At 42.1% G+C, this 23,828-nt stretch overlaps 1 protein-coding gene across 1 annotated transcript in view; it reads right to left on the reverse strand.

Moving 5' to 3' along the window:
• abhd17c (abhydrolase domain containing 17C, depalmitoylase) overlaps positions 1–17,298 on the reverse strand; it is a 29,942-nt gene extending 12,644 nt beyond the window's left edge. Inside the window, exons 1-2 of the mRNA XM_054618261.1 lie at positions 16,431–17,298; positions 3,223–3,402 (exon numbers count right to left, since the gene is read on the reverse strand). Of these exons, the coding sequence (XP_054474236.1) occupies positions 3,223–3,402; positions 16,431–16,915 (665 nt within the window). The 5' untranslated portion in view covers positions 16,916–17,298. The remainder of the gene's footprint in view (positions 1–3,222; positions 3,403–16,430) is intronic.
• Between the last annotated feature and the right edge of the window lie 6,530 nt (positions 17,299–23,828).

Raw genomic sequence — 23,828 nt, forward strand, 5'->3', positions numbered from 1 at the left:
GATCCCCGAGAGAGCTGGAAGACGTGGGGGAAAGGATGAGTGGGCTACATGACTTTGCATGCTACCACTCTTAAGTGGCAGAAAATGGATGGATACGAATATATATTGGTAGTCACTGGGATTAATAAACACCATTGTATGTGGAGAGAGCTGAAGTCAAAACCAAAACGTCTAGGTTCAGTTCCACAAGGAAGAACACCTAATTCAGATTCTAGCGGCTTTTTAACAATCCCCATTTTCAATATGTCCTAAACCATCACCATGGCAACAAAATAAACCACTGCCATGGCTGGTTGTAAAACGTGCAAGACAAAGAGAAACCGAAGGGTGTATTTTAGACAGCAGGGACTGCAGCTAGGTGGTAGAGGTGGTAGAGATGACAATAGATGGGACTGTGGGGGGCTATTATGATATGGTTAAAAAACATCAAGTAACAAGGAGCTGTACTTTTTATATGGTAACAAATGAATAGTCGTTCAACTTCAACTTTTGACATTAGCTCTGTAGTAGATATTCATTTATCTAAGACCAAGGATAGCAAACCCAAAGAACACATACAGCGGGTAAAATAAGTACTGCACACGTCACCATTTTTCTCGGTAAATATATTTCTAAAGGTGCTATTGACATGACATTTTTACCAGATGTCGGTAACAACCCAAGTAATCCATACATACAAAGAAAACCAAACAAATAAGTTCAGAAATTCAGTTATGTGTAATAAAATGGAATGACACAGGGGAAAGTATTGAACACATGAAGAAAGGGAGGTGCAAAAAGGCATGGAAAGCCAAGACACCAGCTGAAATCTATCAGTAATTGGAAAGCAATCCTGCCCCTTGTCAGTGCAAATTAATATCAGCTGGTTCAGTCCCAACTGATGGCCTATAAAAAGGTGACTCATTACCAAGGTGTCACACAAGAAACATCTCATGATGGGTAAAAGCAAAGAGCTCTCTCAAGACCTTCGCAACCTTATTGTTGCAAAACATACTGTTGGAAGGGCCGTAGGATATGCGAATATCTCATAGGACTCAATGCCCGGGTCGTTAGGTGCCATAGATATGCACTTTATTGAGAAAACAATGAACTAAAAGACCAAAAACAAATAATAAATGTAACTCATGCCGCTGAGGCTATGATATGTATGAACCGGCTGCACAGACTGCAGTTCGACACACATACACACACACGCGGGGGTGTTAGGGGGTACGTACGCCTGATTTATGGTTCCAAAGCATTAATTCACTTTTGTCATAAGACCTTAGGATGAACCGCTATCAGCGCACACACATTCCACCCCTTCACACAGGCTCTGTAGTGTAGGTTTTCTTGTTTTTATGTTTTACCATTCTAAGTTTTGCTTTGCCAAAGAGTACATATATCGAAGTTTACTCAGAGATTTACTTATGCTGGGCAAAATGTGTATTTTGATACTATGTTTTCTATATTTGCGATATACATCATGTACCAATGTATCCCGTTGAGAACACATGATGTATCCTTGAGATACTGCGTGTTGCGATCATAAACCATGAGCAGATGTGCCATATTTCTTAAGTGTTGGTTAGAGGTCGATGTAGAGTCGACGCTCACTAAGTTCAGTGGGTTCATCAAGTTCATTGTTTCAAGGAAGGGGGGGTTAGCCAAGTGTCTTGGCCCAAGCCGGGAAGTCCCTCGATGGCATGCCAAAGGAGGGTAAAGTGCCCACTTCTGTGGGGGCTGGACCTTCTCTGGTTTTGCTGAGCTGGCTATAAAAACCCTTGATTTTTGGGTCTTGGGTCTTAGTCCTTGTCATTTTTAGCAGTAGTTGGGATACATTTTTGGATTTATCAAAATCTCCGCACTTTTGGATATAACACCTGCTCATTGGATTAAGGTTTTTTTATAGTCTCGTTCATCGCTGCGAAAACTTTAGAACGCGACGGGAAGCACCGGGAGCGACCGCGCGTGACAATACTGATGGCATTGGTTACAGAAGGATTTCTAAACCTCTGAATGTTCCAGTGAGCACTGTTGGGGCCATAATCCGGAAGTGGAAAGAACATCATTTCTACTGCCACCCTAGAAATAGACAAAAATATATCAGTGTTTTCCCCGTGGTTCTGTAGGATGCGCTACCTTTCCATCCAGCTCAAAGATGCCGGGTAACGTTCATGTTGTAGATGTGGATGTAACGTTCATGTTGTAGATGTAACGTTCATGTTGTAGATGTAACGTTCATGTTGTGGATGTAACGTTCATGTTGTAGATGTGGATGTAACGTTCATGTTGTAGATGTGGATGTAACGTTCATGTTGTAGATGTAACGTTCATGTTGTGGATGTAACGTTCATGTTGTAGATGTGGATGTAACGTTCATGTTGTAGATGTGGATGTAACGTTCATGTTGTAGATGTGGATGTAACGTTCATGTTGTGGATGTAACGTTCATGTTGTAGATGTGGATGTAACGTTCATGTTGTGGATGTGGATGTAATGTTCATGTTGTGGATGTAACGTTCATGTTGTGGATGTAACGTTCATGTTGTGGATGTAACGTTCATGTTGTGGACGTAACGTTCATGTTGCTTTCAGTTGGATATTTTTTGTTTTGCAATCAGACGGAATGAGTGTTTGCAGGATGGATGTTGGTGGTTAACTAAACTAAAGCTTCCAGTGAATGTCCTTTAGAGAAATGCTATGTTTTAGCTTCTCCTCTCAAGCTAAACCCGGACAGCGAACAGCATCTTAGACACCAAGTAAGCGGACCCAGCTTCTGAATGATTAGCTGCTCTACAGTGAACAGCACAGGTAGCTGTGATATTGCTAGCTGTGAGAGTGAATGAGTGAGTGAGTGATTCTGTTGAAACAGCCAGTGTTTGGGAATGACAGTGTGTTACATTACTGCAGAAAAGTTTAACTATAGTAACTTTACAAAACAGAGAAGGCTGCAGTCTCAAAATGTTTAGACCACAGAAGAAGAAAAAAAAAAAAAAAAAAAAAAAAAAAAAATCACAAATACATGACAGAAACCAGTCTTAAATTAATGGACATTAATGACTAAAATTTGACTAAAAACTAAATGCCTATTTGTCAAAAGACCATCGCTAAATCAAATTCAGGTGCTAAAATTAACATCGCTAGACAGAGTGGCAGTAGGCTTGTTAACAACAGGGGAAACTGGATTTTACAATTATGGTTGCTAGTTTCCCAGGTGACCGATGCTAAGGTGAGACTCACCTGGGGAAGGCATCAAAGCAATAGGTCTTCCGTGTGTCAGGAAAGGCCACCCGAAGCCCTGACATGAGCGGTGAGTGGAGGATGACAGCAGCACATTCGTAGCGAGCAGCCAGGTCGATGGTGGGCACAGTGCCGATACTCTGACCGTACAGGATGATGTTCTCCGGTGTTACACCGTACCTGTACGACACACAGACAAGTCAGATTCAGTCAGAGTGCTTTTACAAAGAAGGAACAAGACAACACCATTCTTTAGAAGCAATTCAAAACAACAAAATCTTTATTTACCATTGGGAAGACTTCGGCCCTGATCAAACAGAGAGCTTAGAAGCAGGTTAGGGCAGCTTTTTGGAATTGTTTCAAAGAAAGTTAAGCGTTTTCCTAACTGCTTTTTTTTTTTTGTAACCGCTTATTTTCTGCTCTATGGTTAGTTCGGCACATTTCACGCTGTGTTGACAAAGCGTATCAGTGTTGAGTCTCCTCCTGTCGTCATTGACGTCCTGACATTGTTGTATCAGTGGTGGCTACCACATGGCAGTAATGTGGCGTTAACTACAGTTTTACATGAAAATTACCCGAAATTGGCAAATACTGCCGTTTAGAGCCAGTTTCTTGACGATATCGAGTTCCGAGTCTATATCTTCTACCATAGTACTTCATATTTGTAATGGAAGTGGACAAAACGTATGTGTATGAACCATAGAACAAAAAAAAGGCAGGCCTGACCAAACAGAAAAAGGCAGTCAGGCCTGCCTTTTTCACATACACTTAGACTCTAAGTGTATGTGAAGTCTTTAGTAAAGATGCACCAGTTGTCACCGGTGAATAGCCAGTCGGACACATATTTGAGATTTTTTTGTGGGACGCATTTACACTCAATAAACCCACACACATGCAGTAAAGTTGACATTAGACAAGCAGTCTGTAAAGGCAGTTTGTATGTAAATGTTACAACATCCCGTTTGTTTTTGATGAGTATGTTAAACCCTTTAAAATACATTTTATAAAATATGTGAATGCATCATCATTTTGTGCATCTTATTTTTATTTTTTTTTTTATAAGTGGCTTTTGGTTATATATATACATATATAGACAACTATTTTGTGTGCACTGAAAAATATTTTGGGTGGAAAGAGATACATTTTCATTCTGTATGCATTAATAAATACTGAGACTGATATGATCCCATATTTAATAAACATGATCAAGACAACTCTCTTCATCAGAGAGAACATGACAGAGAAACTCAATTGTCTCTTGAAGACAGTGAGTTATGGTTAAAAGGTCCAGAAAAACAAAGAGTTGAGATTATTTTGTCAAAAACGCAACTCCACTGTTTATGAGCAATGATAAAAAAAAAATAGTAAAATCACTAATGTTTTGTGCAAATCTATTAATAATAGTAGTGCACTGGTGCAGCGCGTGTTGAAACTACTTAAGAGTCCATGCTCTTTTAGCTGACCAAACACTGAGTGGATCAGCAGCAACATTCAGAACCAAAACTAAGCAAAGGAGAATCACTAGCCTAAATCTGGGCGCGCTTGGAAAAACATTCAAGAGACCGGGGGGATGCCTGGGGTCAGGTATGCACTGGGTGGTGCCTGGTAGAGAACCATCGGATACGTGACCTGGACAGTGGCGTGGCTTGTCTTCTCAAGTACAGCAGGGTGAAAGGCAGCGTGGACAGAAAAGAGAGGGGAGGACCGGGAGGATATGTTCCCCTGCCAGAACTCACAATCTGGGGAGGAAGCTTTAAACAAACCCTCCCTTCTCCTGACGGTGCTGGGAAGGCAGAGAGAGGCTGAGCAGGAACCTTCAGCAGCCCTCTGCCACGACACTCGCACAGAAGGATTAGACCCTCGCTTGACAGGCAACCATGACGAAGGGTTTGGACAAGAGGTGCTGGGTTGGACGCGTGCTGTGAAGTGATGCCATCATAAGAGCGCTTCAGATAACAGCTTGGGTGTGACTAATCTTCTGTCGGCCTAGACAAATCCAGCCTCTGATAAGCAGCAACTGAACTGAGCAGTCGTCTTGACAGAAGATTATGAGCGCGCACACACGGATAGACAAAGTACCCAACGGCCAGCTGACTGACTACACACTGGACTGTGATCGAGCACACTGTTTGGACTAGACACGCGGGTACAAAACTAAAGGGTGATTATAGCCATAAGTGTCAATCGTTCTGGTAATGAGAAGGGTAAAGACTTGGCTATCTCATTAAATCCTACTGACTCTATTACAGATTAGGGCTGCAACAACGAACCAATAAAAGCAAATATAAAATTAGTTTGGAGCAAATCTGATCATAGATTAGATGGATCTATGATATGATGCGCCACACATGCTGGGGCAACGTTTCAGTGGGAGCAGTAAACCTGCAAATACCAAACTGAACAGGAAGAAATAGCTTTGCTGGAACAAAGAAAAATGAATCAGAATCAAAGAAACGCAGTGAAGGTGAGAAAAGAAAACGAGTTCATCCAAGCCCAGTTCGGACAAAACCCATTGTGTTTGTAAAAGTTTGCATAATCAGCTGTGTGGAACTTGTTTGGTTTTTTTTTGATTCGAAGATGATGGAAGTTTAAAACAAGCAAACTTCAAGCACATGAATCATCATCAAACATTTCAATAAGACGAAGCTATCAAAGCCAGGAAAATCCTCGTCAGCCAACCACACATCCCTGTTCCCTGCCATAACCTACTGGCTCTGACAACAAGACCCCAGAGACTGAGGTAAAAAAAAAAAACACAGATATGGCTTTGGTCACTGCAAAGCAAGTGGTTAATGCTGAGAAAAGACAAAACAGACAAACTCAACGCGTGTGTTTAGCAGCAGACGAGGCAGGAATGGGAGAAATGTTTTTGCAGCCACAGCTCAGGCTAAACTATGGTAGTGTAGTAAACTACAGTGGATAATAGATATGCTAATGTATGTGCTGCACTGATAACACAAGCAAAACAGGCTAAATCCATCTTTCCATCATTTATCGCCACTTGCAGTGTCTTTATGAAACAGTTCACCAGTCTGGGAGAGTTAGAAGCCATTCTAACCGTACATGTTAAATGGATTGTACTTGTGCAGCCACTCGAACCACTCAAAGCACTTTAACACAACATGCCATCAGGTTGCCGGGCTATTGGGAGCAATTTGGAGCGAAGTGTCTTTCCCAAGGACACATCGACATGGACTGGGAATCAAACCGTCGATCTTCTGATTGGAAGACAATCCGCACTACCTCTGCTGCCTTAGATGCTGCGTGCATTGTCGTGGACACGTGCAAACACTTTCCAAATTCTTAGCATCAATTGTTTAGCTGCCGGGTTGTCAGCCATCTGTCTGTCTGGAGTACTCCTGTCAGGTTGTTCAGGGGAGAGAGAGAGAGAGATTTGAGGGAGACTTTTTTAAAGCAAGAAAAATAGATATTAGAGTCATTTGAATTGTATATTATTATGGAAATAACCCCTGTAGATGTCAATAATAAATTAAAAGGATATTATTTACACTGACTTCAGGAATTAAATTAAATTATGGTGTTGAAAGGTCTGGAGCCTGGAATACCAGCTGCTAACCTGTTATATCAAAAGATATCATGGGTTCTTTTCCTAATGCTTTAAACTTAAATTGGCCCTATTATGCTTTTCCACTTTTTCCCTCTTCTTGTGTTATTGTAAAATGTAAAAGGTCCGTAGAGTGTAAAACCTGAAGTCCACCCCTAAAAGGAGTTACCCCCCCAGAAGCTCCTGAAACAGCTCCATTGAATGCTCTCCTTCACTTCTGTAACACTACGAGGTCACAATGTAACTTTATGAGGTCATAATGTAACTTTATGAGGTCACAATGTAACTTTATGAGGTCATAATGTTACGGAAGTGACGTAAAACTCTCCAGCTAGTTTTGCCCTCACTCCAACATAAAAGAAAAAGATGGAGCTGAAGTCCACATCTACTATGGTGTAGTGGTTACGACAGCAGTCTGTCACCCAGGAGCCCCGTGTTCAAACCCTATTGTGAGCTATTGTTCATCATCTCATTCTTTGGAGGAAGAGTTTTTTGAAATGTGAAACGTTGACCAATCACAACAGAGCGGGCTAGCTGACCAATCAGAGCAGACTTTGCTTTCTGGAGGGAGGAGCAAGCGCTACAACGGAGCGTTTCAGAGAGAGGGTGAGAAGAGGTGCTGCAGGACAGCCAGCATGAGAAAAACAAGGAGGATTATGGGCATTAACGCATGTAAACATGTTGTAACTGTAACGTGAGATAAGAACATGCACCCGGAAAATAGCATAATAGGGCCTGTTTAACACTTCCAGTTTAAGGAGTGTCATTATTTGGAATGAAGGGAAACAGACCACTGTGAAAACACTTATCCAAATACTGGAGATTATGACTGGAAAGCTACTTCCAAAGAAAAAGAGATAGCGAGGGAGGGAGGGAGAATGAGAGAGAGAGAGAGAGAGAAAGAGAGAGCAATGTTTCCATATGCAAACTCAGGCTAGTCTAACATGGCCTGTTCAAACATACTCTAGAAATTCCATGGAAACATTATGAGTGGCACTCAAACCTTGAAGTCAAAGCCAAAGTAGAACAGTCTCCAAATCAAGTAGTAGCGTTGGGTTTTCTCAAGTTCATTATGTAGCCTTCTGAGAGAAAGTGGGGGTTCATGATTAGGTGCATGAACAGGAAGTGCTTTGGAAACCTAAGCGGTGGCATGTGATCAAGACATCGGGTCACATGTGTTTTGTGGAACAATCCCCTCAGACAAAAACAGACTGATGCTACAGACAGAAAAGTTTCAGTCTTCCTTAGAAGTCTCAATGGAGGCTTAAAATCTCATAAAACCAATCATGTTTTTGAAAAGCAGGAACAATAGCCCTGGCAGGTCCTTATGTAGCCTGGATCATGCTACCTCACTGTAGCCCTGTGGGGCATTGTGTCAAAAAGCTTCAGGAAAAAAAGACACAACCAGCATACAAACCACCCCTTAATTAAAGTGAGTAAATGGGGGGGGGGGAGGCCCAAACTGATGCCTGAGGCGTTCAGGTGGATTGCCAGAGGCGACATTATGCAGGATGAAAACATTCTAAAACGTGAAGCTCAGTGAGAAGTATTTCAAACTGCCCCGTTTAAAAATCCAATGACAAACAAAGAGTTATCATTAACATCATTATTCAGAAAGAGAGACGTTCAGGAGCCCAACACACTGATACAGCAGAGACTGGGATGCTTCTCTCAGACTCTTCTACATGTACCCCCTCATGGAAGACAGCATTGAAGCTGGGAACAAGGTAAATAGATTTTACTGTAACATCTAATCTTGTTTGATGGTTGTAGCCCACGGTCTTAATGAAATTCTACACCCACTGTCAAGCCCCGTCTCACCAACATGTATTAAATGTTTAAGATATAGGAAATTTCATTTTGCACTGGGTTCTTTTTCCAAATCTATATATAGATCGATGGTCTATGCAAATCAGCATAAGTTGACCATTTTTATTTTTTATCAAAATTTAACTCTGACACTTGGTGAGGGAAGGGTCACTTGATCCCCCCCCCAGGGATAAAGATGGAACTAATGCAGTCAGTGAGAAAAGCAACGTTATGTTCTATATTTTTCGACAGGACCAGTTCCAATTTCTTTGTCCAAAATGAGAAAATGCTGGACAATAATTAAGCTTATACAGATTCAAATGAGTCCACGTATGCATTGTGTGGACTGGAATCTTTGCTTAGGCCATTTGGGAAATCACACACACATCATTAATGCAGGGTCACGCTGCCTGTTGGGCCAACACTAGCTTCATCAGACAGAGCGATGCCCAGCGAGGACAGAATGGAGACCCAGCTCAGAGGCTAGAGACGTCCATGCTTCACTTCTACCTCTCAGTAAAAGCAGAGGAAGCTTAGCCTTTTTCAACCAACCCACCACAAAGCCAACATTCACACTGATGTGATGACGTTTGGGGGGGAAAACTAATGAAAGAAAATCATGCTCATTTGAATTTGCAGATTGGAATGTCTAACCAAGCAATAATCTCTTTATCCATCCACATGGTGATAGGGCAGCAGCTTTCTGCACCGTCTTCTTTTAAGACGAGCTCCCTTAATTTGCTATTGCAAACTAACACCCTCGGATTTCATTCCAACCTACGGGGACCTTCTGAAGCTGCGACAGCTTCATCTGTTCGGGGTTTGGGGGCACAACATTAGGAAGTGATTCTTTCGGGCTTGATTGTGGGAGATGTATTTCCAAACAACAACAAGTACAATAAACTCATTAAGCAATTATCCAAAATGTCAAGCCGAACTAATCGTTGCACAAACAAATCTTCAAAGTTTTTCTAGCAGCATCAATTCAGCAGAGCCCTAAAGGCTGAGTAAAAGGACTGCCACTATGAAATGAAATTGCCGTTTAAGGGCATAGTCTTAATGATTTCCCACAAAATGTAATTAGAAAGTTATTGAATAAACATAAACCTTCTCCTCCTCAGGTTTTGAGCTCCCCTAAGGAGGGTCTAATGATTAACACTGCTTTATGCTTGGGCAGGTTCCACAGGGTCAAGGAACAGAGAAATGTTACTTCGATGCTGCGTAGGAACAGACTCTCTGGGTTTCCCTTCAGCAGCGTTTAGACTATGTGTCAAATGGGACATTAATCTGAGGCATGTTCAGAATGAGAAATCTACGGGTGGACTTTACTTTGGAAGAAGTAATGACCAGCCTCGTACCCTCGTAGTTGTATCAACTTATGTATGTAGTCAACTGACTGTCACATCATATATAAAGCATTCATTGTCAGATGTAAAATGAAACTGGATGAATTACAAATAACATATACTATTATAATAAATAAATGTTATTTTCTGATTTTAAGTAAAACATGGGCCGGATAAAAAAATTGAATACATAACAGAAAGCTTTTGAAAATTGTGACTCTAGAAATAAAAGTATGTAATTTGAAGAAAATTGATTAAACTGACTCGTTCTCGCCCTGCAGCCAAATATATTCAGTTCATTAAGGAGTGAAGTGGTCAATCAAAAAAGCCACAATATCCATATTCTTCTCATCTTCTGAAAAGAGAAATGTGTGTGCAGGGACTTTATCTGAGGTTATGAATCCACTTTTTTTCCAGCTCTATTCCCCTCTATGTTAACATCATTTTTGGGCAGTGAATTTCTTCATTTCGGATGCGCGTCGGTACGTTTTCCTCAAAAGAGTAGACGGTCTGTGGACATGTGAGACGTACTGGGTTTGAACTTCCCGTAGAAAGAATGAATATAAGAGTCTGTCCCATTCTTGGTGAAGGATCTGGTCTCAGTGTCCACATTTGTCTTTTTGGAGCACGCCATGTGAAATAACTTCTGTGACTCACTTACTTCTCACACTGTTGGGTCTCTTTCCCGTCTCTCCCGTGCGAGTGTACCTAACTGGAGTTGCCATGCCCACCGGAATAAACATATTTGATTGGCTGAGTAGCATCACGTGATACGATTAAAAGCGCATGTAATTGGTCCGTGTGTTTCCTGGGCCACTGAACTAATGTTAAATTAGAAGCGCGCAGTTAAAATGGAATAATCCTCAACTACCGATCCGGTTATGGGTCCAGGTCAAGAGAAAAACGGCGTCTGGGTCCTGAACCGGACCGCAGTCCCACTATAATTTACCCCTGCCGTAGGGTCTCCATCAAATCTGTATAAAGAAGCTTTAAATATATTTGAAAATGTAAAAAGTTATACAACCTAAAAGAGGAAATGTGACCATCTCATACCTACGACGTCTGAGATGAGCAGACATGGAAGAGAATAGTTAGATAATTATTAGCTTATCAAGTACCAACAAAACAACTGCAGCTCAATTTGTATTTTAAACAATTGCATTCAGTCTGTTGTGTCCTTATTTTTGCCCCGTCCCAAAAATCATTTCAACGCTCTGAAGTCAGTAAACCATCAAAAACTTTGTTTTCAGAATTTATAGGGTTTTTTTCCCTTCAAAAAAACCCCACACAATTCAAATAAGGAAATAAAAGATTATAGGTTTATTGATTAAAACAAATCTAGTCATTAGTAGTTTTAATGATAGAGATAGTATTAGGGAGTTAAACATCATAATTCATCTCTAATATCTATTTTATATTAATGTGAAAACATCTCCTTCAAACTACTGGATTTATTCAAGTTTATCACCATCACTATAGTTTACATAATAACATGTGAACACATCATGATAACGTTATACTTTATCTTTGCACAATACTCATTTTTACTGAGCAGAGCCTGAAGGCATCATAATGTAACGTTACTAGCTCTCCTCCTGTTGATCAAGGATCCACAGTGATCCGATACATCACTACTCTGGGCACATTTTGGATTCAATTACTTACGTACGTTTGCACAATCAGGACATTTCAGTCGACAATTAATTGCCATACAATTAATTTCCAAGACAGATTTGTCTTTTTCTGTTCAATTTGTGCCACACAGTTCTGTTTGGCTTTAAGACATATATCTATTAAGTTAATTGCAATAGCTGCTAATTGAAATGATACGATGGTTGGAAAATAAGTGTCACTCAATGTTCAAATAGTGTGCCGAGACAATGTTTCACCTCTAGCTCTGCTGCTTACAGATGTATTTTGAATAGTGTGTTGTGTAGCCCTTCCCACTTAATGTAACAATAAACAGGTTTCAAGGCCGGAAAGTGAAAAACAAGGCTCGAGTTCATTTTCAAAAGTGAATGTGTAACAGAAAAATACAAGACCTGTGTCACCCACTCCTGCTTCAGCTTCAGCTTGCAGGGGAAACATTTTTATGTGAATTATCGAATTAAAAAAAGCTTGATGGAACGTGACCTAAAGCTGTCAAACACACCGCACCTGCACAGGGAGACTCTACACTATGAGTCAAGAGACCCGTTATTGGCAGCAGCGAGAACTGTGGTATGGTAATTAGTGTTATTGCCTCAACCCAGCTGATGGAAACACCCCTCATACACATTCTATTTTTGTCATTTGACTGTCTTTAAATTCGTTTGACTGATGAATCTCAGAATTGGTCATAATGATGGCGTGATCAGGCGATCATGTAATTGCAGCAGGCCTAGCGCTTGTGCAGCGTTTGGGATGATGATGATGGTTTTCCCCCCGTACCAGCGTAGCAGCAGCAGACCGGCTGCTCTCCACTGCTGCTCTGAGGAGCTTCATGTTTCCCCTCTTACACCAGAACACACACCAACGAGTGACGTTGGTCAGTAAATTACACTTTTTCATTTCACTAACATGCTATATCCTGTCAACCGTATTAAATGTGCATACAGACGACATTCGATTTTTCTGTTTGCTCGGACAATGACCTTCATCAAGACCGGTAAGCTGATATTACAGCTCTTTCATGTTGTCTTTAAGGAGATTAATAGCCTGAAATGTGTGCCCCCCTGTTCTATCAAGAACGATTTCTAATCAAGTATCAATTCTGAATTGAATCATGAAATTCCCAAACATTCCCACCCAGACAACTCAGTGGATGATTGTTTACTCAAATGATGTACTCTGTCTTACATTACATTACAGTCATTTAGCAGACGCTTTTATCCAAAGCGACTTACAGGAAGTGTATTCAACATAGGTATTCAAGAGAACTACTAGTCACCAGAAGTCATAAGTGCATCTCCTTTCTTAAACAAGCATCTAAAAGCATAAACCAGAGCAAAAGTATAGTGCAGAAGCAAATTACTACGAAAACAATAATTGCAACAACTAAAATAATAAGTGCTACAAACTACTACGAATAGGATAAGTGCAATAAACAAATACAAACAATAAGTGCAACGAACTGATACGAATACAATAAGTGCAGCAACTAATACGAATGCAATAAGTGCTACGAGGAAGGCTCCGGGTAGTACTTCTTGAAGAGGTGAGTTTTCAGCCTGCGCCTAAAGATGGGCAGCGACTCTGCTGTCCTGACGTCAGTGGGGAGTTCATTCCACCACTGAGGGGCCAGGACAGAAAAAAGCTGTGACCGGGTGGATCGGCCGCAGGGACCTCTGAGCGACGGGGCAACCAATCGCCCCGAGGCAGCAGAGCGAAGTGGTCGGGCGGGGGTGTAGGGCTTGACCAAGGCCTGGAGATAGGAAGGAGCTGTTCCTTTCACTGCCCTGTAGGCTAGCACCAGAGTCTTAAACTGGATGCGAGCTCTTACAGGGAGCCAGTGTAGAGAACGGAGAAGGGAAGTTGTGTGGGAGAACTTGGGACGATTGAACAACTTTTTTTGGTCCCTAAAAAAGGTTCTGACAGTACCGCACTACAATGAGGTTTTAAGGTATTTTCATGGATTCAGAATAGTTTATGGCTTAAATGATTGTTTTAAGATTAAACCATTAATTGTCACATTGCTATTACTATTACCTGTACCATTACGCTTTCTCGCCTCGCAGGTTTCGATGAATCGTTGTGGTACCTGGACTGTGGACGTGTCTCCTGCTGTGACCCGGCTGACTCCCACTGCTACTTCGATTATTATTATTAGTCAAATTATTAATACTATTCCCTATTTCATAATTATAATTCTACTATAATAATTGCTGCTGTTATTATAAGTAGTTTTTTCCTTCGTTACTCTGTTTACTGCCCTTATTATATGAATAATTTATGTCATATACATTGAATGTGTTGTATCTCTGTTATGCTGTTCATTCTGTACACATGACATCTATTGCATTCTGTCCATCCTGGGAGAAGGATCCCTCCTCTGTCGTTCTCCCAGAGGTTTCTTCCTTTTTTCTAAGGACAGAGGATGTGAGGATCTAAGGACAGAGGATGTGAGGATCTAAGGACAGAGGATGTGAGGATCTAAGGACAGAGGATGTGAGGATCTAAGGACAGAGGATGTGAGGGTCTAAGGACAGAGGATGTGAGGATCTAAGGACAGAGGATGTGAGGATCTAAGGACAGAGGATGTGAGGGTCTAAGGACAGAGGATGTGAGGATCTAAGGACAGAGGATGTGAGGATCTAAGGACAGAGGATGTGAGGGTCTAAGGACAGAGGAACTGAGGATCTGAGGACAGAGGATGTGAGGGTTCCGGGACAGAGGATGTGAGGGTCTAAGGACACTGGATGTGAGGATCTAAGGACAGAGGATGTGAGGCTCTAAGGACAGAGGATGTGAGGGTCTAAGGACAGAGGATGTGAGGGTTAAGGACCGGGACAGAGGATGTGAGGGTCTAAGGACAGAGGATGTGAGGATCTAAGGACAGAGGATGTGAGGATCTAAGGACAGAGGATGTGAGGGTCTAAGGACAGAGGATGTGAGGGTCTAAGGACACTGGATGTGAGGATCTAAGGACAGAGGATGTGAGGATCTAAGGACAGAGGATGTGAGGATCTAAGGACAGAGGATGTGAGGATCTAAGGACAGAGGATGTGAGGCTCTAAGGACAGAGGATGTGAGGGTCTAAGGACACTGGATGTGAGGATCTAAGGACACTGGATGTGAGGATCTAAGGACAGAGGATGTGAGGATCTAAGGACACTGGATGTGAGGATCTAAGGACAGAGGATGTGAGGATCTAAGGACAGAGGATGTGAGGATCTAAGGACAGAGGATGTGAGGATCTAAGGACAGAGGATGTGAGGATCTAAGGACAGAGGATGTGAGGATCTAAGGACAGAGGATGTGAGGATCTAAGGACAGAGGATGTGAGGATCTAAGGACAGAGGATGTGAGGATCTAAGGACAGAGGATGTGAGGATCTAAGGAGAGGATGTGAGGATCTAAGGACAGAGGATGTGAGGATCTAAGGACAGAGGATGTGAGGATCTAAGGACAGAGGATGTGAGGATCTAAGGACAGAGGATGTGAGGGTCTAAGGACAGAGGATGTGAGGATCTAAGGACAGAGGATGTGAGGGTCTAAGGACACTGGATGTGAGGATCTAAGGACAGAGGATGTGAGGATCTAAGGACAGAGGATGTGAGGATCTAAGGACAGAGGATGTGAGGATCTAAGGACAGAGGATGTGAGGGATCTAAGGACAGAGGATGTGAGGATCTAAGGACAGAGGATGATCTAAGGAGGATCTAAGGACAGAGGATGTGAGGATCTAAGGACAGAGGATGTGAGGATCTAAGGACAGAGGATGTGAGGATCTAAGGACAGAGGATGTGAGGATCTAAGGACAGAGGATGTGAGGATCTAAGGACAGAGGATGTGAGGATCTAAGGACAGAGGATGTGAGGATCTAAGGACAGAGGATGTGAGGATCTAAGGACAGAGGATGTGAGGATCTAAGGACAGAGGATGTGAGGGTCTAAGGACAGAGGATGTGAGGATCTAAGGACAGAGGATGTGAGGATCTAAGGACAGAGGATGTGAGGGTCTAAGGACAGAGGATGTGAGGGTCTAAGGACAGAGGATGTGAGGGTCTAAGGACAGAGGATGTGGGATGTGAGGGATCTAAGGACAGAGGATGTGAGGATCTAAGGACAGAGGATGTGAGGATCTAAGGACAGAGGATGTGAGGGTCTAAGGACAGAGGATCTAAGGACAGAGGACAGAGGATGTGAGGATCTAAGGACAGAGGATGTGAGGATCTAAGGACAGAGGATGTGAGGATCTAAGGACAGAGGATGTGAGGATCTAAGGACAGAGGATGTGAGGATCTAAGGACAGAGGATGTGAGGATCTAAGGACAGAGGATGTGAGGATCTAAGGACAGAGGATGTGAGGGTCTAAGGACAGAGGATGTGAGGATCTAAGGACAGAGGATGTGAGGATCTAAGGACAGAGGATGTGAGGGTCTAAGGACAGAGGATGTGAGGATCTAAGGACACTGGATGTGAGGATCTAAGGACACTGGATGTGAGGATCTAAGGACAGAGGATGTGAGGATCTAAGGACAGAGGATGTGAGGATCTAAGGACAGAGGATGTGAGGATCTAAGGACAGAGGATGTGAGGATCTAAGGACAGAGGATGTCACATGTGTACAGATTGTAAAGCCCGCTGAGGCAAATTTGTAATTTGTGATTCTGGGCTCTACAAAATAAACTGAATTGAATGCATGAGACAGTGTACCTGTAGGTTGCATGTGGGGAAATGAACCCATGTTAAGATGTTAGGCTCTGCCACAGAAGCTGGATATGAGCATGTGTTGGGGCTAGCCGACTACATGGACATCAAACAGGTGTACTGATCCACAACACTCACTTGTTCCTCAGGACCTGCCAGGCCGCCTCGATGTCCGCATACAGGTTCTTCTCGGAGGGCTTCCCGGTGCTGACCCCGTACCCGGAGTAGTCGTAGGAGAACACGTTGCAGTTGATCCTGGAGCCGAGGCCGATGTAGAAGCTGCACATCTGGCCCAGGTCCACGGCGTTTCCGTGGGAGAACAGCAGCGTGTACCGGCTGTTCGGGGCGCAGCGGACAAACATGCAGCCGACCCGGTTCCCCCGGCTGCTCCTGGTGCTGAACACCTCCACGGCGTCCAGCTCCCTCTGGGAGTACTGCCAGTCCGCACGCTCAGTCAGGTGCAGGCTGGCCGCCCCGCCGGCGTCGGTGTGGATGGAGTAGGTGGGCTCCGGGGGGAGGAAGGCCAGCTTGGCCGCGATGCGACTGGGACAGGGCGGACAACAGAACAGCCAGCACAGCTCGCCCAGAGAAAAGCCGTTCATCCTGGGGCCTTGTTCGGGCATGTGGGGGGGCGGTGGGGCTGCCCGGAGGAGACGCCTCTGCTCAGGCGAGAGGACCGGTGCGTTCAGGCGTGAGGAGCTCCTATGCCTCCATCACAGACCGCACCGGGCGGTGCTGGGGACCGGTGGTCGGTGTCTCGGCTAACGCAGTAGCAGGTGGTTAGCTAGCGAGCTAACCACACTGAGACTGATGAGGAGACGACGGGGACTACAACGAGACAGCCCGGAGCATCTCAGTGTACGGACAGAACTACAAGAACCAGAGAACCAGAGAACCACAGAACTACAGAACCTCTCCGGCCTCGACACACATCACTTGCTTTGCGTCAAGATGTGTTGCTAATATGCTGTGAGGATGAGGACGGCCATGTCTGTAGTGTGAAGACAAGTCCACTTCCGGTACAACCGGATATCCGGTTTGGCTTTTATTTTGACGTTAAGGTGTTTTTTTGTTTTTTGTTTGATTTTAGTCATTTTTTTAATTTTTTATTTCTTGATTGTATTTTTGAATTTGGTTTTATTATCAGTGTAGAATTTTTTATTTTTTTTCTTGTTAATCCAGACAGAGGTGTAAATGATTGAGTCTATTTGAAGACATTTGGACCATATTTCAATGTGATTTGTTAAAGTGAAAATGTTTTCATCTACATGGTGCTAATAATGGAGCATTTTCATTGTACAGCCTAATTAAGAAACAACATCAAAATGTCTCATTTGAAAAGCCAGTAGATACATTACAAATACTTCTTTTATTGGTAGTATATTTGACAAGCTGTATTATTATTTGTGTATGTACACTTTTTCACAATATTCTAATTTTCTGAGATACTGAATTTTGGGTTTTCATTAAAAGAAATAAGCGCTTGAAATATTTCACTCTGTGTGTAATGAATCCATATAATATATGAGTTTCACTTTTTGAATTGAATTATCGAAATAAACGAACTTTTCCATGATATTCTAATTTATTGAGATGCACCTGTAATGTTTTTGTGCACACTAGAGTCTCTACATCACAAGGAAGCTAATCGACGTATGCATATGATAAGTAAAAATATATAAAACAAAGCAATCTTCTTGCCCACCACAAATACCTGTGTTCACATGTAAGCTTGTTTCCCAGTCAGCAAGGGGTCACACTATACTAACTTTTCTATCAATGGATGTTTTTAATTGTATAGTGGTACAATGTTCCATATTGTTGTCATCAGATAAAGGCAAAGATCATCAGTATTATGACAGAAAATCAGTTATCCAGTGTAAATAGTAGTAATGAGGGTTTGCTCTGCATAGGTTAAATATATTATCATGTATATTTGGTGACCATTTCAGAAATGGCTCATAAGATTTGTTGATAGTTATTCAAGGAAAAGAAGCAAATCTTCACATTTGTGAAGCTGTAACAATGAAATCATTGCATTAAGAATGACTCAAACGACCATCGAAATAGGTGCCAAATAATTCATTGTATCATTTATTGTTTTGTAGTTTATTAAATAAATAAAGGATTGCATTTTTAAAAGTTCTTAACATGCAAAAACTTTTTAAAATCTTTTTCAAAAATGTAACTAGAAACTTAAGCTGTCGAATAAATGTAGTGCGGTAAACAGTACAATATTTGCCTCTGAAATGTAACTGAGGAGAAGGAGAAAGTTCCATGAAAAGAAAAGACTCAAGTTAAGAAGAGGTACCTCTGATGAGCACTTAAGGGTAGTTCTTGAGTAAATGACTCAGTTATTTTCCACCACTGGTATCCAAAGCAGTATAAAACAAACACAGGACCTTCAACCAAGAGACCGCTGTTTGTGTCCCATGTGAAACCAGACAGGAACATTGACTCTACACTTGTTCTGTAACGTTGTCTAAAAGTCCACTAAGGCCAGTTCTTATTTATTTACATTGTAACAATATTATTTGATCACTTACCATGATCTTTTTTTCAACCTTAACCAAGTAGTTTTGTTGCCTAAACCTAACCTATCTTTTCAAAACGTTAACCAAGAAACTATAAAATATGCTTTTGGTTCAGAAACATCGAAATTCGACGTATCTCACAGTTTGTAAAACACGTACAATGCCAAAAAGAATTATGTCGACCGTGTTGAAAATAATCAACATAATCCTGTCAGCATTGCTGTGTGCTTCTTACAAACAAAATACAAATCAGATGTATGAATGTCTTTTAAACACATACACAGTACAGTCACACACAGGACACGGGATGTCATCACTAGAGTTCAGTGACAGCAGAAGCATGTGTTCATTTCAAACCCACCTGAGAGGCAGAAGAGGATCAGCTGCACACACACATTTCAGCGCTGCCACTAATAACCGTGTGGAAACCAGAGTTTGCTGCATGTGTCACATCCTGGAGGAGGGAAGCCATCACGAGATGGACTAATGTGTTCCAATCTAACAGACTGCAGCGTTGGAGTCAGTGCCAGGCTTCCAATACAAATACAGCAGAATAAATTGCCAATTGCTCAATACCATATGTCTGATATCTGGAACAGATTGGGTAAAGCTATGTTTTGCCAAGTATAAGTAGAATATCAATGAGTCTGACATCTGACCTAAGATGTCTCACCCTTGCAAATGTATTCTGTACCAGAGCCTGGAACACCGGCACTACAGTGTGCACAGCTATGATTCTAGAATCACAATTTAGAATCTGGAATTGTCCACACAGAAAATACAGGATCATGAATCTGCCAACATGAAACATCTCAAGTCTAATTATATACAACCTTTCTCCTCACCTGGTGTATCATTAAATGTTGAACGGATACTTTTGTATCTTCTCTTTCTTGCAGAGCCCTTTATATCACCCTGATCCATAGGAAAAGTTAGTGTGTTGATCCAGATACTACAGAAAGGACAGACATTGTGACGTTTTATATGATGCAGTTATTACTTAGTACTCCTTTCACAAGGCCGAGCCCTGGCTCTGTGCTCGACTGTCAGCTGGTTGTATCTTGTGGTTGTATCTATGGTGCTACCGTCAGCGTATGGCTGTACTACGGCTACTGTTCCTGGAACAGTTTTGCCTCAATTGGTTACAGATTTTCTGAAAGCATTCGTCATTCTCCGAACTCTACACACAAATCCATAAACACACGCACAAAAGGCCAAACTCCTGCAAATTAAAACTTTGAAAACTTCAGACATTACTACGAAACAGTGAAAACTGATTTAAATAAGTATGAATGAAAAACACTTGTATCAGGGAATGGTAAATGGACTTTACTTCTATAAGGCTTTTCTAATCTTATGACCACACAAAGCTCTTTAACACTACATGTCATATCATTCACCCATTCACACCCATTCATACACAGATGGCAGGGGCTACCATGTAAGGTGCCACCTTACATGGTAGCCCATCAGGATTATTTAACATTCACATCCCACACAAACAGGAAAGGCAACTGTCCTGCCAAAGGACAAATCGACATGGACTGGAGGTGTTGAAAATATACTGCAATATAAACAGAAAACATGAATTTGTTTCCCCCAAAATGCTGTATACATCCCAACAAACACAAAGTTGTGTGTGCAAAGCGTTCTACATACCAAACAAAGGGTGAAACAAAAAAAACTGTCTGTAGGATTGTCTTTTTAAATAAGTGCTAACCAATGGCGGCAGGAAAATGTGTTGAAAAACCCTGATAAATAACACTGATAAACTGTGAATAAAGACCTGATCAGGCTACCAGCAGGCAAAAGCATTAACTCCAACATGTAGCTCATGATATTTGTACGTGTTGCTTCCTAGAAATCACTGTTATTCTTGTGGATGTTTTTTGTTCCCAGCTCTGTGTTGAACCACAGTTCATGATCTCACTCTGATTAAATAAAGGCTGAAATCAAGAGAAACATTCAACATATCAGATATCTTACTGAGCAGTCATTTTGGAAGCACATACTTGATCTAACACAATATTTGTACATGGCAGCATTTGAATTCCTGGGCCTCACTCACAGACACAGCAGTGGTAGTTGTGACTCTGGAGATTTAATCTGCAATTCAAACGAGCAGCAAGAATCAAAGCAAGCTGAATATACTGAACGTAAGCAGAATATATTTACCTTCTTCTGTCAAAACCTTTCTCTCAATTCTGGAGGTGAAGTCTCTGCAGTCCCATGTCACAGCAGAAGGATTTAATTACAATCTGTGTTTCAGTACAAATATTAAAGCCGACTTCAAGATTCAAAAGTGATGTGGACGTAAACATGTCTCTGCCACGATGATGGGAGTGAAATGTGTTTTTAATGTGTCTTTCATTTCAACAAATAAACAGAAGACTCTGTGGGATGAAGGACCACCCTGAGGCCACACATCCTTCTGGTCTCAGAGACAACCAAAAACCATGGCTAATTGGAAATGAGAGTACAGGGACGGAGGTATGGAGGAGGCCCAAGAGAGAAAGAAGACAAAGAAGAGAGCTGGTGTTTGGGCATTGGCTCTGTACAGCTCTGAATGCACTGGGTATCACCAGAATGGAGAGAGGAGAAGAGCCATCACAGAGGCAGCAGAGATATCCTGAAGATGGTTCTGGATCAGGAGAGGAGGTCCAAGGGGAGGATCTGAACCACCTGAAAACAAGTCATGGTCTGATCAACCATCAACTGGTCGCCTGGGTGAGGGTGTCTGCTGTTGAAAGACCAGCAACACCCGATGACCACTGGTTACATCTCTGATGATGTGTTCAGGAGCACCAAAGAGATGTATTTTATCAATCAAAATGTAGAGAACCGTGATATTAAGAATAGGAGTTGCAGACTAAATAAAAATAAACATTTAAAAACACAACACAGTTGGTGTAAGATTGCCACATCTCCCAATGAGTGGAGTTTTGGTTAGTATGAACAACCATGTGAGACATAATTCAGCCTCCAGATGAAAACGTATTCATGGACGGATACAATTATGCGATAAAGCCCAAGTTATACTTTCTGCTTCTGCGTGATGTAACTTTCATCATCGGAGGGTGTATTCCTAAACTCTGTGCAGTCGTCCACATTTGTTGTGACAGAGTGATCTTGTATCGGTGGCCACTACGCTACAAGTGGTAGTGCTGTTGACATCATGGTGTCGTAGTGGTCAGAAGTTAGTATTTCTTTCAAAGAAGACAGTAACTGTGGATTATCTTCGACAGCACAAATTGGAAAGTTTGCCGAATGAAGGAAAAATTAACACCCAGGAACCCCCCCAGCCACGGGAAGCTGTTATAAACCAAACCTCTGGTAGAAGTCATAAGATTTAACATGGAGTGGTTCTCCAGGAAGAATGTGTCCAACTGCTAATGTGTAAGAGAAGACACAAGACTTTCAAACTAGTGGTTATCTGGTTGTGAAGCCTAATCCTAACTTCCTGTGAAGACGAACGTTATTGCTTCTCTGTGTGTTTGTTAATTGCACTGTCCAACACTTAAAAAGTCTGAGCAGGACTACATCACCAATGGAGGTGGTACTCCACAGCATTTTAATGAACTGTTGGCAGTTGAGTAGCATTGTGGGTAATTTAGGGGTTTGGTTTGGACGAGGAAGAATGCAGGAAATTCACTAACAAAGACCACGCTTATCACGAGATAGGTTATGACTGATTTATTACGAATGTGAGTCAGAGGGATGAGTTAGGGAAGGGGTTGGAGGGATGAGGGGATGAAGGGATAAGGGTCGAGGGATGAAGGGGTAGGGGTCGAGGGATGAAGGGATGAGGGTGAAGGGATGGAGGGATGGAGGGTGAGGGAAGGAGGGGTGTAGGGTAGAGAAGCAGGGAGGGTAAGGAAGGTTGATGACTGATGGTGGGAGGAGAGCGATGGTGCCCGGTGGCTGGCAGGAACAGGGGGATTGGAGACTCTTGGGTGGGGGCTGTCTCTCCGGAAGGTCAGGTGGCGCAGAGTCCCCGTTGTTCCTGTAATCCTGTGAAAGAGCGAGAAGGAAGGAGAGGAGGGAGAAAGATGAATGGTAAATAAATAAAAAAGGGGTTGGGGGGGAGGGATGAGAAAACAGAGTCAGGGAGGAAGTGGATGGATTCGTCATGCTTAAATACTTTGTGCAGAGCCAATTAGGTGTTCAGGGCGTGGTCATTGTTCCCGAACTACGTTATTTAAAACTTCATTAAAAAAAGAGGACGTTTGGTTTTGCTGCATAGATTTTCATCCTTTTGTTTTTTTCCAATTTTTAATTAAATTCAACATACATTTGTCCGCATTAGTCACTTAGACGCAATAACATGGTTGGAAAAATACAGAAGATACCCTTTAATCAAAGTGCATTAGCTGCCCGGACCTAACCACAGACGGAGCTCTGGATGCAGGCTGAGGTCTCCGCTGTCAAAGTCCTGCACTACTTTGAATGTCCTCCAATGCATAGTTTCAAATGACTGCAACATCATCACCTGGTTTTATAGTCTTTTAGATTTCTATATGCATGTCCAGCAGCCATTGATTTTCATTCATTTCACAGTAATCCATCACATCACAACCGAGCTGTCAACGGTTTTCTCTGGAACTATTGTCTGCTGTAGAAATAGTTTCTATAAGACAGTGGTCCGTTAGGTCTGGGTAACAGGGACATTATTTCTGCAGAGATTTTTTTTTATTCAGTGCTTGTCTGTTATTATAGAGTGGAGACAGACATGTCAGTGACAGATGTGTGAAACCTGTATAAAAAAAACAAAACGATCCAACCAGAGGTAAATTAGATGTTTTTCTTTTCATTTTTTGGTAATTTGAATGAAGGAACCCGTCTGGTTGATTTTGAAATGGATGAACATCAACGGCTGCCTTGAGGGCAAGCAAGGAAGTATGAATCTAAACACCTATGGTAAATGCTCAAGAAAATGCTTAGCACATACATTCCATCGTTTACAGCAGGGCTAAAATATGAAAACACACTGATATGGTACTTT

Source organism: Anoplopoma fimbria, chromosome 2 (assembly GCF_027596085.1).
Source record: "Anoplopoma fimbria isolate UVic2021 breed Golden Eagle Sablefish chromosome 2, Afim_UVic_2022, whole genome shotgun sequence".
NCBI classification, from domain to species: Eukaryota; Metazoa; Chordata; class Actinopteri; order Perciformes; family Anoplopomatidae; genus Anoplopoma; species Anoplopoma fimbria.